Source organism: Pithys albifrons, chromosome 3, assembly GCF_047495875.1.
Source record: "Pithys albifrons albifrons isolate INPA30051 chromosome 3, PitAlb_v1, whole genome shotgun sequence".
Classification (NCBI taxonomy): Eukaryota; Metazoa; Chordata; class Aves; order Passeriformes; family Thamnophilidae; genus Pithys; species Pithys albifrons.
In genome coordinates this window covers 37,481,665-37,498,896 of record NC_092460.1, presented here as the reverse complement: position 1 = coordinate 37,498,896, position 17,232 = coordinate 37,481,665, and the positions used below count along the sequence as shown (strand labels likewise).

The 17,232-nt window shown below is 39.9% G+C and overlaps 1 protein-coding gene across 12 annotated transcripts in view; it reads left to right on the top strand.

Annotated features, from left to right (window-relative positions):
• The window catches only part of CALD1 (caldesmon 1), a 211,703-nt gene that overhangs the window by 169,070 nt on the left and 25,401 nt on the right, over positions 1-17,232 (top strand). For 8 of the 12 annotated variants that reach the window (XM_071551403.1, XM_071551401.1, XM_071551404.1 and 5 more), the window contains 4 exons: positions 8,204-8,350; positions 10,054-11,041; positions 11,687-11,770; positions 16,654-16,793. In XM_071551403.1, the coding sequence (XP_071407504.1) occupies positions 8,204-8,350; positions 10,054-11,041; positions 11,687-11,770; positions 16,654-16,793 (1,359 nt within the window). The remainder of the gene's footprint in view (positions 1-8,203; positions 8,351-10,053; positions 11,042-11,686; positions 11,771-16,653; positions 16,794-17,232) is intronic. The other 4 variants (XM_071551412.1, XM_071551410.1, XM_071551408.1 and 1 more) reach the window with 3 other exon arrangements.

Sequence of the window (17,232 nt, the reverse complement as noted above, 5' to 3'; positions counted from 1 at the left end):
TATGGACCTGTTTTATGGAGAAGCTTTTACCTTTCATGAAGGTGAAAGACACATCGTGATTAGCTTTTGGAGGAATGCATGGAGTGTATCTGTCCCTAATCTTGTTAGGAAATGACAGGAACTGAATTCATAATTCCTCTGCTGTTTCACTGAAAACATCCCTAATCACCTTGGCTGTTGACGGCAGGTTTCTTAAATACCTGAGAAAGAGACAGATGCTTGTCCATGTTAAAAATGAACAGCCGTGAATTTCCTTTGAAACAAATCTGCGTCTGCACCTGCACATATTTAATCTCTGTAGTATGTTAAGGCTATGTCCTCCTAGTGTGCATTTTGTGCTGAGAAGAGGGGATAAAAAAAGATCATTCCATGATTAGCTGGTAAAATTATTTTTTAATATTTTGCACAGACTCCCTGTGTGCAAATACATCCCTTGTGTTTTGTTCATCAGCACAGTTTTTGCTGTTATTTCTGAAAGCTTCAACAGACCTTTCTGGCTCTTAGCAATAGTCATTGAGTTACAGTCCCTAATCCCCTGGAAAAGACAGAGAAGTTTTGATGCTTCACAGACCTTATGCTAATACCCATACCTTCAATGAATCAAGCAGTAAAGATAGCAGGATCTGACTGTTTGTGGGTGATTTAGATCACAGAACACTTCAGAAAAGCTGAAGTTACTGAGTGGTGTGTAAATCTGAATAATCATGACCTTCTATCTTACATTTCCCATGCTGTCAGTCATGGTGGAGTTTGGTTTTTCAGGCCCTGGACAGCCAAGTGAACCTGCCTGGATACTGACGGCAGAGCCACTTGCCCAGTCCTGGTACTCTTCCTGTCCTTGCTATTCCCTGATGGATCTCTGGTATTTCTCCAGCAACTTTTTGCCATTCTCCATCTCGTGCTGTGCAAGGATGTAGGCTCTTCATCCAGTGCTGCTGTCTGTCTCTCCTCTCTCCCCACCCATAGCCCAGATGTCTTGTTTCAGATTGCTTCCTACAGCCCCAGTCTGTGTTTCAATCTTGCTTCCACATTCCTTCGTCCTGTCCCACTGTTTCTCTCACCCACTCTTGTTCAAATCCATAGTGAATTTCAGTGTCAGTCCTAAATCAGAGACTGATGTTTTGATTATGGAGACATACTCATAGTCCACACACTGATCTTCCCTAGGCATGGCAGCATTTTAGCGACAGGTGAAATAACTCCTTTTAAGATGGGTTCAGCACTGTTGGTGGGTGTTGTCCTTGAGCGTTCACCCACTGTGGAATTCTGGGCCTTGGTTCCTCATTACACTCTCCAAAGCCTGACAGGCAAGTGAAGAAAGTGCAGGAGTGCAAAAGGGGATTCTGCTCAGAAATTCATAATCTTTGAAAACCAAAGTCATGTTTCACCTCAAATTTTATAAATTTCTTATTTTGTCAGGGTGGATGGTGAATGGTGGAAGACGATCGTGAGTAGATTTGGCATGGTGATTAGGGTGTGTGACTGAGATTGGCTTGGATGTTAAAATTCATTCCTCAAGTCAGTGATTCTCCAAGTGTTTTAGTGCTTGTCCTTATATTATATTCAGTGAAACAAGTACAGGTTGAAAGTAATGAAGGTTTCTGTGTATGAGACCTACCCTCATGGTCTTGCACTTCTTTTAAAATACAGTGCTCTTAAAATGCAGCAATCCAATCTTTGTGGAGAGAATGAAATGCAAGCACTGGTTTGTTAAAGGGCTCTCTATTTCCTAGAGTGCTGCATTAAAGAAACTTTCCAAGTGGGTAACCAGTGTGAAAGTAGATAAACAGATGAATTTGAAGGCTCTGTTTCCTGGTTGGGTTTCCAGGTTAGCAATACATACATGATTTATCATAACTCAGTTTGTGCTTTCCTGAATTCTTCAATTTGTTCTTATTTGCTAATTTGTGAGGATGCAGCATACTGATTTAGAATAAAAAACCCACCAGAAATAGAATTTTTTTTAAAGAAAAAGGTTAAGACTATATTTTTTCAAAAAACATTACCTGCTGCAATTACTGGGCTAAACTGCACATTGAACAGAGAAAAGTGAGAAGTCAGTTCTCCTCCCATTCAGTCTCCTTGCTTTTATCTCTGTAGGGAAGCCTTGATAAAATATCCATTGTTTCTCTCACTGCTGTAATTACACAAGGGTAGAGGTGGTCTATACTCTGAGCACACGTTTTGTAAGGCTGACTTTAGCTCACCTAGCTGAGGTGGTGCACTCACTTCCTAATGACAACACAATTTCCCCTGCAGCCTGGGCAGCTATTGCAAATGGTCCATTGTTAACAGGTCAGGGGAAATGAATAGAGGGTGTAGAATACATAGCTTTGGTTACACCCACACAGTGATAAACTGGTCCCACCTGCTGAAATAGGACAAAATCTCACTATTCCGGCTACAAAATCACCCAAAAGAACTCAACCTCCTCCAGGGACACACCTAAGTAAAAAGAAAACTAAGAACAAACCTTTTACTTTCCTAAGATACCATAGTAGCAAGCAGCGGTGCTGCGGCCTAACTAGGAGAGGAACAGCAGCATCCTGTCTTCACTCCAGCCATGATCAGAAAGAAGAAACTCCTCCTACTCTACTGTATTTATACTTGAGGTGATGTCAGAATATGGTATAGAATACCATTTGCCATTACAAGTAAACTTTCAGCTGGCCTAACCCAGGTCAAGTGATCTGATAATCTAAGGCCTACTCTGAAAACTAAAGCCTAAATTTAGGTCTAGCTAAACCCATAACATATCGTAGATGATGACATGAACTTTTTATGAGTTAAAATAATAATTGGAGGAAATAGGGACATTTGGAGCTTAAACATGACACATTGGAGACATCAGTTTGCCTAAAAGTGCCTGTAAATAAATTTAGGTTTAATCCCTCAGATCTTTTGCATATTTTCTAGGAAGACCACAATTCTCAATATGAAGGGGAAATTTTTTACATTAAATGTCTGTCTCTACTTTTAATTCTGTCTTGAGTAAATCTCTCAGTCCTATCAGTTGGAGTTTTATTTGCAATGAAATATAAAACTTTGTATACATTCAGTGAGCTAGCAATTTGAGGTATTAAAGTGCCTTGAAAGCCATATTGAATACTGCAACGTAAAACCACAAGAAAGAAAAAATTTTATTTGACTTTGTAGAAATGGTAGATTATATATTCTGAGACAAATCCTGCAAGGCCTTAGTTGTGCCTCAGCTGGGCAAAATGGCCATTATTCTCCAGTCACATGCCTGAAATATTACTGGGTGAGGCTGTAGCATAAATTATTTTGGATTTTATATGCAATCAAGCACTAGAGACTGAAGGTGGTTGCAGCAACCAGTTTTCTGTGGAGTCAACAAATACCACATGAACCACAATGGTATGCACACTGGTTGGTTTTTGCTCCCAATTCTTTTGCATTTGAAAAAGCAAGCTTGTTTTGTATGCTTTTTTGCCTGTTTGCCATCTACCAAGGAGACACAGTTCCAGGTGAATTCCACCATGCTTCAAGGAAAGCAGTAAAAAAAATACTAGCTATCAGTTAGAAGGCACTTGGCCAATTATTGTTTTCTGCTCAGTTGCTGTTTTTGTGTGTGCGAAACTTCTACATTAAAATAAGCTAAATATACTGCTCTGCTCGCTGACAGGTCAGTGTCATGTCTATTGTGGATGAAGTAAAACTGCAGAACATTACAGACTTCACATATTGAGAGAATTATGTGCTTTTCCCTGGTATGTTTCCAACAAGTGCTTTAGTCTAAATATAATATATGTTGGATGCAAGTTAGACATTTTTTCAGTAGCTGAAGGCTTCTACCCTACATGTTAGAAGCCCTGTGAGCAATTATGCTGAAGTACTAAGAGGTGATTTACCAGAGTTATTTGAATGTGGTTGGAGAATCTGCTTGCATTTGATATTATGAAACAGGTCATCAGTTTTCAGCCATGAGGAGAGTTAAAAAATAGCCTTGTGCATTAATCATTCTGTATTTGTGTAGAATGATGCCATGGGGTTACAGACTGGCTCTAACTTTGAAGCCCAGGTTTTAGGGCTTGAATCTAAACCCAAACGAAATGTGTTGTTATAAGCAGAAAACTGGGGGGCCTTTGGAGGACAGGGAACAAAAAGGGGCAAGGCATTGGAAATCTTGGACATCCACAAAACTGTAATTTACATTTTCAACAGAAACCAGTAATTTAGGAAGGCAGAATCTGGTCCAGAGATTCAGTACCATCCCCAGCAATGAAATAAAATCCCTGGATGCTTTCCACATTAATTACTTGGTAGTCACCAAAGATTTTTGTTGTCAGTATGGAGTCTTTTTTCCTTGTGGTTAATAGCTTGCAAGGCGGTTAAATGCCTCCCTGACATCCAATCCCGTCAGATCTCAGAAGCCAAGCAGGGTCAGCCCCAGTTAGTGCTTGTATGGGAGACCTCCTGGGAATACCGGGTGCTGTAGCTTCTAGTTAAGAGAACTTCACTGTCACCGTCCAAGCTCGCTTGACAGTGGCAGATGAACCTTAGGAGTTAAAGGGTGGGGCCAGTTTCGCACATGCTGTGCATGCACTGCACAGGCTCAAAGGACACACCCACGTGGGTAGAGCCTTCCCAAAACTTTGTTCGCAAAGCCCAGCCATACATACATACATACAATAGCTTGCCTGTCACTTTTTATACTTTATTCTTCAAGGTGGATTGTTTGCACCTTAGTTCTTTAGAATCACACTGTTAAAGGGATGAGTGTACCTACTCTTTCCTTACCTGTGAAAAAACCCCTAAATATCTAAAGCATCAAAAAGAAACCATAAAAGAGAATGTACACTAGATGGACATTTCAGAAGACCTTTTCTTTCCCATGCTGAACTGTTTTATGATGTCTCCCAGCCAAATCCTTACCCAAAGTTAATAATCTAAAGGTCTTCTTCAGCTGAAACAAAGAAAAACCAAAACCAACCAACCAACCAAACCCCCTCAAAACCAAAAAAAAAGTTGGTAAAATGCACATTTTTTTCCTTTTTTTTTTTTTAATATCTAAGTTTAAGTTAGAATAAAGGGTTCTAAAGTTATGGTAGGAAATTAAGAATGCCATGTCTGACAGAAAAATGTCCTTCTAATCTTTTGAAAAAGTGGTCACCCATCAGAAAAAATAGTAATCCTTGAGCTCTTTGGACCTAAGATAAAGTATGTTAGCAACACATGGTATGAATATGAGGTGAATGAGAACACCGTGAAAGGTGAGTCAGTCTCATGTCTTAGAGAGTTTTTATTTTTTCTGATTTTCTAATTTTTATAGATTTTAGAAGTAATTTTAATTGTAGTGAAAATGCAGACTTTAATGTGTTAGTATTAAGTTCAATGTTTATGTATTCTAACCCCTATCCTATATCAATGGCTAAAATTCCATTAGTTATTTAGACTTCTTTTCAAGGTAGAAGGCTGAATAATATCAGAAGGCCTGCGAAACATAAACATAAGCCAACAACCTTGGGGTCTAAGAACTCTGGAAAAGCTCCAAGGGCCGTAGGTGTGCTGAGGGGGACAAAAAATGAGGAACAGAGGGTCTCAAATCTCCCCCAGACTCAAATCTTGATGGGGTGTGCCGGGGGTGGGACAGGACTGGACCAAGAAGATGTGTAAAACAGGGATTGAGTGGACAGTATTATAAAAACCATGGAAATCAGAGTTTGAGCGCATGTGTCGATATGTATTCCTGTAGGCCCTAGGCCTGACATTAAAGGTCTTTCACTTTTTATCTTATCCCACACTAACTTGGCTTGGAGTCCTGCTTTCTGGGGTCTGTCAAGGCATCAGTTGCTTTGTTTTGATCAGACTATTATGTGGATATGTGGGTAATTGTTCCACTCAGGAGTACAGGCTGTGCGGCTCTGCAGAATGTGTGGATCAAAAGACTAAAAATATTTGTGAGACAGAGATAAATTGTGAGCAAAGTGAGAAGCATATACCTTTGGGTAAATGGAAGGCTGTAGTGTTTAAGTCCAGCCAGTGCCACTGTATAATCTACTCTAATTTTCCATACGTAAGTATTAACGGAATTTCACCAAGTTATCTATAATGAGTCAAAAAATTGGTATTTTTTTGGTAGCATAACTTCCAAAAAGGCATTCATCTTAATGTGGATAGGGAAGAGATGGATGTTACATCATTTCTGCTATATATAATTATCCTCACATGTGCTTAATTTCCAGTTTTAATTTGTCTGGGTTTAATTTCCAACCGTTGGTTACTTTTATCCACTTGTGTCTCCTACAGTCAATGTGAAAAAAATGATGCATGTCAAATTGAGAAAGATGTGAGAAATATGGATGTTACCATCAGCATTCATACACAACATTGGGCTGAGAACTCTGGTGGCATGTTTGCAATATCTCCAGCATAATTCTCCTTTTTCACTCACTGCATCTTTTTGAAACATGAGCATTTTGGAGTGAGATCCTGCTTGTTCCCTCTTAAAATTGAATCTTCTTGAGCAGGTCTGAGCAGAAGGCTGTCAGCTCTCCGTGAATTGTGGAGGAATGATTAGAGAAAACAGTTTTCTCAAAAACTGCCCACCACCATTCACCATATTTTTAGATAAGACTTGAATGAAACACAACTGATACTGACAGCTGACACGTGGTCTGTCTGTGGTCAGTTTGCTAATGCAGTTTTATTCCAGAGAGTCTCTTTATTCTGCAAATTAAAGACCCCATTTTTTTTATTGTATTAGCGTGCTTTCTGTTCTAGACCTAAATGAAAGATTGATCCTCCTTTAAATTGTTTACAAATGGCAGCAAGTGTTTTTCTTTACCTTCTGTGTATCACCTCTAGTGCTTTTAATTTGTCTGCTTCCTTTCTTCCTTGTCCCCACACTGTGATCCTTCATGGCCATGCTGCCTGTGGTTTTTCCTCTTTTTGAGAGTTGCTTCTGTGAAGAAAAGGTTGCAAGCTCTTGAAGCAGATCATGAAAGTAGCAAATCAAATTCTTCAGTGCAATGAGGATGAAAATGCTTTCCTAGGTCTGGCAAGTGCTTCAGCCCTGTTTTACGTTTTAAAATCTTAAGGCAAAATTTGAGTAATTGAATCCCTACTGAACCTATACTTCCACCCTACCTTCAACAAAGGAGAAAAATAGTATCAGAATAAGGTTAGAGGAGGCTTGGGCCCAAAGCATCTGATAGATAGCTAAATGAAAATGTTTTAATTGCTTTTAATGTTAAAATATTCCTTGTAGTTCTTGGTTTTACCCAGTGTAGAACTCAATTTTTATTCTGTGTGCATGGCTGTATAGTTAAGTTGAATGTGTTACTGTGTAAGGAAGGGTGACTTCTTAGCCATGATGCATCAAACTACTGCTAAAAGCAAAGTAAATGAATATCCTGACTGGGTCTGGCACATGTTAGCTTCCTATTTCACTTTCCCTGCATAAAAAGGCAATAGGAATGCAGGCTTCTCTCTTTATCTCACACAGTAATAATGCAATTCAGCAAAGATTTGAATGGACCACAGAATTACTAGGATTGTAATGTCTTGTTTTCCTTTTCAAGTAGAATGAAACTAAACTAAATCTGCTGAGTTAGATGAATACAATGAATTCTCAGCTGTAGACTTTCCTTATAGCAGCAATCTTATATGACTTGGCCCAGCAGGGCTCTGGGTTCACAAAACTTTTGTGAGTATCAGATGTTTGGCACTCAGAACTGACCACTGAGAGCTTGTGTCTCCCTGATTTCTAGTCTTTCTAGTCTTTGAAATTTAGAATTTCACCACTTTTAGCATGTGATGTTTGAAGGAGGCTAATGAAAAGCTGCTTGGCTAAGTCCAGTTTCAGTTATGTGAGTCTGAATGGTAGTCTACTCAAATGGTGCTGAGTGCTCCAGCAGAATCATGGTGCAAGCTTTCAGGATGTTTGCTCAGTTACAGAACTGGAGTTTTATGATCTTGGTGTTTCCTAGGAACAAACCAACAGTGTGGTGTGGCTGCTGCCTTCACTATGATTATTATGTCAAGTTCACTTCCAAAAAAAAAAAAAAAGAAAACCAACCTTTGAAATTATACATCTCAAACTTCACAACATACTTTCTAAGCAGTGTATGGAGCAGCCACTGTAGCCATGATTACTGCGCTCTGGAAAACTTCTTGTAATTTTTCTGAATCCTATCTACTATAGCAACTTTGTTTCCCTATCCCTAATGGTCTGTTGCAGGCTGTCCTACCAGAGAAATGATGACGATGATGAAGAAGCTGCCAGAGAACGTCGCCGACGGGCTCGACAGGAGCGGCTGCGGCAAAAAGAAGAAGGAGATCTATCAGGAGAAGTAATGGAGAAGTCAGAAGTTAATACCCAAAACAGGTAAATGGCAGTTACTGTTGTTTACTGACAACTCAGTGGTAATTTTTATTCAGTGTACAGAAGTATTTTGAAAAGGTCTGCTTTGGTACTTAAAATTTAAGTACCTGATTTGGCCATCCTTACTCTGAAGAGGCATCTAATATTGTGAGGATTGCCCTGGCTGCATCTACACAGTAGGGTGGGAGCATCACTGACTCTGGCCTTGAGGCCGTGCTTACAACCCATATCCAGCGTGTCCTCAAGGCTGTCTATGGAGTGATTCACCTGGGGCTCATAGAGACTGCCAAATTCTCTCAGGCATGACTGCATCTGGCCTCATAAATCACCACATCTTTTGTCCTGCTAATAGAAGTCATGGCATTTTGGGGCCAGGGCACATGGGATTGTTGGGCACCCAGGCCTCAAGCAGCAGCTGAAACATGCTACAAGGTGCTAGGTGTGAGCTCTAGACCACAGCATTCATCTGGCATTGTCAGTGTCATAGAGCTACAAACAGCAGAAAAGCTTATGGAATGAGGTGACACTTTAAATCATTGAATCATCAAGGTTGGAAGAGACCTTTAAGATCATCAAGTCCAACTGTCAACTCAGCACTACCACTGTAACTCCTAAACCACTAAACCAAGTATCACCACCTACTGGTCACAAGCTGAGTGGCCAGGGCTGGCCTTCCATTCTGTCCATCACTTTTTTAGTTTCACATAGTTTCAAGTAATATACCCAGATTTCCAGTGTCCATAACAAAACTCATAGAAGAGACCAGAGATAAACATTGTGATATCAAGCTAATAGATATTGGGAACAATTAACATTCTCTTAAAGACAAGGAGAATGAATATAGATAGGAAAGCAGCAACATTTGTGACTGTAGATTATAATCTTTTTCCACAACAGAGGAAAGGAAAGAAGAGAAAACTAGAAAGAGAATAAACCTGCAGATGAATATTAAACAGCTGAATGTTAAAGGAGTCAAGAAAACCACCAGGGACTGAGAGTGAAGTCTATTCCTGATACTTATAGCTGTTGAATAGCATATCTTAAATTAGGTGCTGTGCTCACTCTGGTTTCTAGCAGTGTATTGTTCCTGTGCAAACAATCACAACCTCACTGCACATTAATTACTGGGCTATCCCATTATGGACTGTGTCTGTGAATGCTGTTGTGGAACAAGAATAGCCTCTTTTTGCTAGAGAAGCTCACTGAAGTCAGAAAGTATCTTTCTTGTGTAGGATCTTCAAAAATTTTGCCTAAGCCAAAGACTGTGCATAAGACACACATAACTCAGGCCAACCTGAAGGGAACCCCTAAAGCAAGCTAAAGGCTTCCAAGTATTCTGCTGGATGAAGCAGAGGGGGAGGATGAACTTTTCAGGGCAGTTCATATTGCAGCTCTTCAAGTGTCAGGGACCATTCCAGTGCCTACCAAAGTCAGCAAGATTCCTTAGGACTTCAGCAGCTCTTGGAGCTGTCTTGGAAGGGTACCATTCCAGGCTCTGACATTGTGCAATGTCACATTCCTATACATGTAGAAATGCCAAAATTAATCCCTGGAACTATTTTGCTAAATTTTGAAGAATGTATCTTGTTGTGTTTTCAAATCTTGGAATGATGTTATAGCAGCTTTTTTGCCTAGAAACAGTGAAATGCATATATTGTTAGAAAGATTTTTTTCCCTTTTAATGCAAATCTGTCACTTTTATGTAGTGTGGCAGAAGAGGGAACCAAGCGTTCTACAGATGATGAAGCTGCATTGTTGGAGAGACTGGCAAGACGAGAGGAGAGACGCCAAAAACGTCTACAGGAAGCCCTGGAACGGCAAAAGGAATTTGACCCCACAATCACAGATGGGAGCTTGTCGCTGCCTAGCAGGAGAGAAGTAAACAATATGGAAGAAAATGAGACTGCAGGGAAAGAGGAAAAGGCTGAAACACGCCGAGGACACTATGAGATTGAGGAAACAGAAGCAGTTACCAAATCATACCAAACAAACAACTGGAGGCAAGATGGGGAAGAGCAAAAGAAAGAAGAAAAAGACAAGGAGGAGGTACAGGAGGAGAAAAAAAAGGAGGTCCCTGTAGAGGAAAATCAGGTAGATATGATAGTAGAAAAATCCACAGATAAAGAAGATGGAGTAGAAACAAAAAATCTAGCTATAAATGCAGAGGAACACAAAGCAGAGAATGATACAAATGTGCCAGAAGGGACGCCAAGTACCACCACTGTAGATAAAGAGAAGCTTAGGAATGAGGAAGAGGCTGAGGAAGAAAGGAAGGAAGCACAAGAAAGGGAGAGGTTAAAAGCAGAGGAAGAAAAGAGGGCAGCTGAGGAAAAACAGAAAGCAGAGGAAGAAAAGAGGGCAGCTGAGGAAAAACAGAAAGCAGAGGAAGAAAAGAGGGCAGCTGAGGAAAAACAGAAAGCAGAGGAAGAAAAGAGGGCAGCTGAGGAGAGAGCTAAGGCAGCAGAGGAGAAGAGGGCAGCTGAGGAGAGAGAGAAGGCTAAAGCAGAAGAGGAGAAGAGGGCAGCTGAGGAAAAACAGAAAGCAGAGGAGGAAGAGAGGGCAGCTGAGGAAAGGGCTAAATTAGAAGCAGAGAAATTAAAGGAAAAACAAAAAGTGGAAGAACAGAGAATAGAAGATAAACAGGTAAAAGAGAAGAAAGTGCAAGAAGAAAAACTTCAAGCGGTTAGAAAACAGGTACAGTAAACATTTTGCACCAAAATAAGACCCCTGTTGTTTGTAAGAAATGTAATGCAAAAAAAAAAAAAAGAATGATTTGGAATCTCCTCACAGATCTATTCCTGCATTGAAATAACTAATACTCATGCTCTCACTCACTCTTTTTGAAAATAAATCTCTTTCTGCACAACATGCGTGACCTCACTCCATGGCTCCAAGAAAACCTTGCATGTTCTGATGTCTGCATGGTTTTTTGCTACCTTTTTTTCTAAGCTGCTATAAACCAGCCTAATGCTGGTGGAGGCAGACACAGCTTGGCACAAAATACTATGAGCACCTGGTAAACCGTGTGAAGAATGTTGTGTGTTAAATGCAATCACAGAAGAGGGCACTGTGCTGGGACATATGAGCATGATGCCATGCAAAGGAGAAAGGCCCAGATGGGGGTGGGAATGGGAGAGGGTGGAGGGAAAGGGTTGAGAAGGTGGAAAATTTTGAGAGGGTGGAGATGCACATTGGCACATGGCTATGTGGGCACAGAAGCATATGATGGAGCTGTGGCTGCACACAGGACTGGTACATGAACACAGTGGAGAAACAAAATTGGAAAAAGGTGTTTTGTTTTTACATTAAAAAAATGTTATTGAAAACCCAAAAACAAAGGAGGAAGAAAAGGAGGTTAGAGTGGAAGCTAAAAAGGAAAAGTTACCCGAGGAGAAGCTCCAACCTACCTCCAGAAAAGATCAGGTAACTCAAAAACCATTGGTTTAAATGTGGTAGGGAAACTCAGGATAAGAAAACAAGTAGGACACCTATAACTGAAAGTTGCTTCTTCAGCAAAGCACTTAAGCATGTGCGTCACTTCAAGAATGTGGGTAAACCTGCTGAAATAGTGACAAAACTACTTAAGTGCTTAAAATTAAGTAAATGCTTAAGGATTTTGTTCTTTTGGGGCTTTAGAACCAATTCCTGTTTTTCTTAAAACAAGTATTTTGGGAAACTCAGTTTGGTCGATAATACAAGGATGGTTTGTACCCTAGGGATGAATTTTTCAGGACAGTATCAACTAATCATCCTTCCCTGGTTTCCTCTCACTTTACTGTGGCCTTTTACCCTGTAAATGAAACCTACTCTTACAATAATATAATAATAATTATCTAGGCCTTTGGCCACTTGTCTTAACTAATAATTTCCTCCAAAACTGCAATACCCTGTTATATAAACTGTGCATACCCAAGGTTATTCTTTTTGTTTTAAAGAGAATAGCTACAAAATTTACTGCATTGCATTTCTGCTGTAAACACAGGAGCTGGTGCCATGATGTTTTACTGTATGGTAAGTAAATAAGATTTGGGGACTATTCAGGTTACAGCTGGACACAGGGAGCCATGTTCACTGCTTTTGGTTCAATGCAGCAGGTCTCAAAATACCCCTCAGTTCTAATTAGACATTAAGACTGGTCGAAGCCTTAGAGGCTTGGATCCACTTGGGTTCAGCCGGATTTGTGTGGTTTAAAGGGAGCTCCATCACAAAGATCTAGTAACAAGCAGTTTACTGTTCACCCAGCTGCTTGGGAGCACTGAAGTTGAAGAGGGTCCACTCCAGACTCCTTAGATGGTGGATCAGTTCTGAACATACTGGAGATGCTTAGCTCACACTCAGTGATGAAGGCAAATCATGTTACAAGATGTTATGTCCAGTTGCCTGGCTTGATTATACAAAGTATATTTTGACTAAGTTTCAGATGAGATGGAAAAGGCAAATGAAGTGAGGAAGATGGTTAGAAGAAATGATTCTAATGAACCAGGAGAGAGATTGGCAGTAGTAGAATAAATTAGTAAGAGGTAGTGTTAAATGAGACCTAATGGAGATGCTTCAGAATAGTGCACTAGAAAAAGTAAACACTCACTTTAACCCAATTTAGAGATAAGAACTGCTCAAAAAAATAAGAAATGGATTACATTACGAGTTCAAAAGACAGAATTATCTTCCAATATTCACTTACATCTTCAAATGTTACAAGAAAGTGTACAAAGGAGTCCATGACTGAACACAAACCTTGATTTTGGAGGGGGGGAAACTTGAAACACAGTTGTCCTGCTTGTGCTGATGTGGAGTTCAGTCAACTCTCACTAGAGCTTTCACCATGCTTTTAAACCCTACTCACTGGGCTAGATTATTTCAGGAATTTGGTAGGACTTATAAAAATTACTTGTGATTTTAAATGTTCCATTTTTGGATGCTCAAACTGAGACATCTTGATAGAATCCAACTTTTAGTGCTATGCCGAATACCCATCCAGTGAAAGGCAGACCTTTTGCATGGATATCTATCAAGCTGAGCATTCAAAGTGTTTTGTAAATCTTGGTTGTTGCTTCTTGGCTTGTGAAGAAAAATTGACAAACTTGGACTCTAAACCAAGGCAAGATCAGACTCCCATCCCCACTCCTTTCAAGGACATACAAATTCAGTGAGGTCTATCTCTGAACACACATGCAGCTAAGAGGACAGCAGTGTTCCATGAACAAGATTCTGAAGCAATACAGTCTATCTACCTAATCAGATTTTGCTTTTACAGTCATGCAGCTCAAGCACATGTGCTTTCTTAATGTGATCAAAACCTGGTCCTCAAAATTCAGGTTTTGATCAAATTGGCAAGCAAAATTTGTCTCATTTTCTGAACTGCTGCACAGTTTTTGCTTCTTAAAAGTGATCTGAAAAGTTCATAAGAACAAGCTTTCTCATGATGTGAGACTCCTGGTATTTCCTGCTTCCAGTTTGGCTAGACATGCCACAACAGTTGTTTTTTCATGCTTTGGGTATGGAAGCCTTAGACCCACATGCCCACAACTTTTAACTCACCAAGTAATTGAGCTCAAATAAGGAATCAAATTTGGCAGATGGCCCCAATCTCAGTAACAGATTCACTTCGGTCTGAAGGTGTCCAAACTGAAGATTTATAAATCTCAGGTCTCAAATAGTAGCATAAAACTCTATCAGAAAAAAAGCAGTGTAGAGAAGGATTAAAATATAACTACATAAAGCTGGAAATTTGCTAAACATGCCTTTGGTCATATTCTATATTGATATCAAGATTTGTGAGAGCCTGTGAACTGTTTCAGTTCAGGTAATACGACATGTCTGCTCCAAGTGGAGTCAGTGTAGTCATTTTTACTGAACTCAGCAGAATCTGAATTAGTCTGTAATTTAGGGAAGTAGTCAGACAAGAGAAAGAACTTCTGTTGCCTGCCTTTGGAATGGGATGCAACGGTTTCTGCCTCTGTGCTAATCAATCTCCATTAAAATTAGTAGAAGGATTGGGCCCAAAAGCTGTGAAATGTTTCTTTAATATCCTATTTTACCATCCTTTTGAATAAAAAGGCTAAGCTGTGTTGATGATTTTCTCAAATGCAGACACATTATCATAAATCTTACTGGCTTCTGAAATGCTAACCTATTAATTTTAAAACTATATTGTTTTAATATTAGTTTTCTTGGTGATTTCAATTAAGATGTAAGAGATATGACCCTCCCCAGTGGACCTGAATGCAGTCAGCCAGCTGGAAGTGTTGACTTTTTAATAAGACTTAGAAAGGTCTTGATGAAAATCTCAGCAAAGGAAATCCTATGCTCTCAAAATCCCAACACAGACATCCCGACGTGAGAAATTTTGCAACAATCAACACAGTTGGATTCAGTATCACCCCGATTGGGACTGAAGGGTTAGGAGATTGCTAACAAGCAGCAGATATCCTTTTTTTTTTTTTGGCAGGGGAACACAATCGCTAGCTACAGTCATACCCAGACTTGGGAACACCCAAAAGATGTTACTGTCTGATGGCATTCATTAAGATCAATGAATAGCCCTGGTTGTCTCAGCCCAGCTCTCAGAAAACAGAAAACCTCATTCCTTGAGGCTGCTAGTAATAAAGGTTTTGCTTGTAGCAGTTACAACATCATGGCCAAGGAATGCATGGTCATGGAAGCTGAACTTTCCTCCTGTCTGTCAGGGTGTTTCTGCCAGGTTGTGACAAAAGCCTGTTAGCAGGACAGGGTGGGAAAAGTCTGCACTGCTGCTGCCTTCTCCCAGGACAGAACACATGACTCTGTGGGTTGTGTTCAACCTCCCCCACCAGTGGCCAATTTGCCTGAGTAGTTTAACCATCCCATACTCACTTACAGTGTGTGCCAGAATGGTATTGTCTGGCATATCAGTTTCTGTGAGTAAGCAAACTGGCCTCAGGTAAAGTCAGAGACTGACTTTGGGGCTTCACTCAGCAGCAGCTCAGTTCAATGCCTTAGGAGCATCTTTGAAGACTGAGCTCATCCTTTGTTGATAAAGATATTCCACCTCCAGAAGTTTTTCTTCAATGCAAAAGGATAGAAATTTCATTTGATTTGGGGATGAGGGTGTATATTAGTTTTTTATTTCAAGATGCAGCTTATGACACCATAAAAGCAGTCGTGTTGCAGATAGGGCTGTTACGGAAATTTTTTCTTTCTAGTTAGGAAGTGGGATAGCAACAGGCCAGGCTCCCAGGGGACAAAAGTATTTATTTTCTGAAGGTCTTCATTTGAATTCTTCACAGAAGGTATTTCTTGCTTGCCAGCTAGAATGTTCTTCCAGCATGCTAAAGCTGGGGAAAGCAAATAAATGTTTTGGAGGTAAATGCTTCATCTACTGCTGTTGAATGTTTATTTTGGTTGGTAGTCTTAACTAACTGAGTGAGAATATTTCTACCTCAGGATAAAGAACTTAAATCAGTCCACTTTCTCCTATTATAAGCATCTAGCTATGACTCAGTATGCTGGTATCAGGTCATCTGTGGTATTGATAAATAACTTCAAGCTCGTAACTCTGAAGGAATATTGGAGAATGAAATCCATGCACTAATGGATTACTTGATTACTATTAAGAATCCTAGGAGAAAGCTTTGGAAGGATAGAGGGAATTTTTACTCTACTATTTTTTGTAACATTTTCTTCTTCATAGGATTAAATATTCATGTCTGATAACACTACCCATGGTAGGATTCCTGGCAGGATTGTGCTATTTGTCAGAGTAAGTTTTACTCTGATACCAAGCTAATTTTGTGTTTTGGCCATTATTCTTGCAATACTGAAGCATCTATCTGCTATGACACTGAAAAGAGTGTGAACTTTGTCAAGCAACCTGGAAAATCAATAGAGGTTTTGTCTTATTTTTATTGGACCAACACCCTGAACCTCGTACTAAGAATGTATCAACAACCTTAGTCCCAAAGAGCTTGCAGCCCAGAAACTTAAGAGGCAACAGGTGAATGATGCTGCAGTGGGAGGGAAAAGGTTTGGGATGCAGATGCAGAATCAAGCGGTGTGGTAGCATAGTCCAATGGCCACAACAAACTTTCACAGAAGATAATGTTATTCAAGGTGCTTTGATCTCTCAGCAGAGTGATGGTTGATCACAGTTTAGAGCTTTACAGAATACTTCTGCCTTAAAGCACAGAAACATTTTGAAGACAGTTCCCATTAATACTAAGGAGTCTGTGTTTCTCTACTGTTAATTAGAATGCCTCATTGTGTCTTCTTTTTTGTTGTTTGTTTGTTTCTTGTGTTTTGTTCTGTGATTTATGGTATCTCCTGAGCAGGTAAAAGATGACAAAGATAAAGGAAAAGCACCCAAAGAAGAAATGAAAAGTGTCTGGGGTAGTAAGAAGGGTGTTCCTGAACAAAATGGAGAACGTGAGCTCACTGCCCCAAAACTTAAATCTAATGAGAATGCTGTTGGGTAAGTTCCAAGAAAGAACTGAACCTCCTTGTGTTACAGCAGAGCAGGGCTCTGCTCAATAGCCTTGTAGCAGCTGAGTAGAGGAATTGGGCTGGCAACATTAGCAGAGGCTCAGGTGTTCATTGGGTTTAGGTACGTGGTTTCTAGCTCTCATATTGTTGCAGTGACAAAATGAAGTACAGAAAGGTGATGTAAATAGCCAGCTCCCTCAGTAGAGACAAGTGACTTACTTTCACTTTGCTGTAGCTTTCCTTCTTCATTTATCTCTAATATCTGCCCAGAGGCAAATAATGACAACCCAGATTTTGTGTTCTCTAATATTGTTAGTCATATCTCACATTTACTGTAGTAACATTTCTATTTCCCACCGTTTTTTACTTAGACACTATATAGCAGAATGAAGCACAATCCTGTTGGTAACTCCTGGAAGAGGCAAACC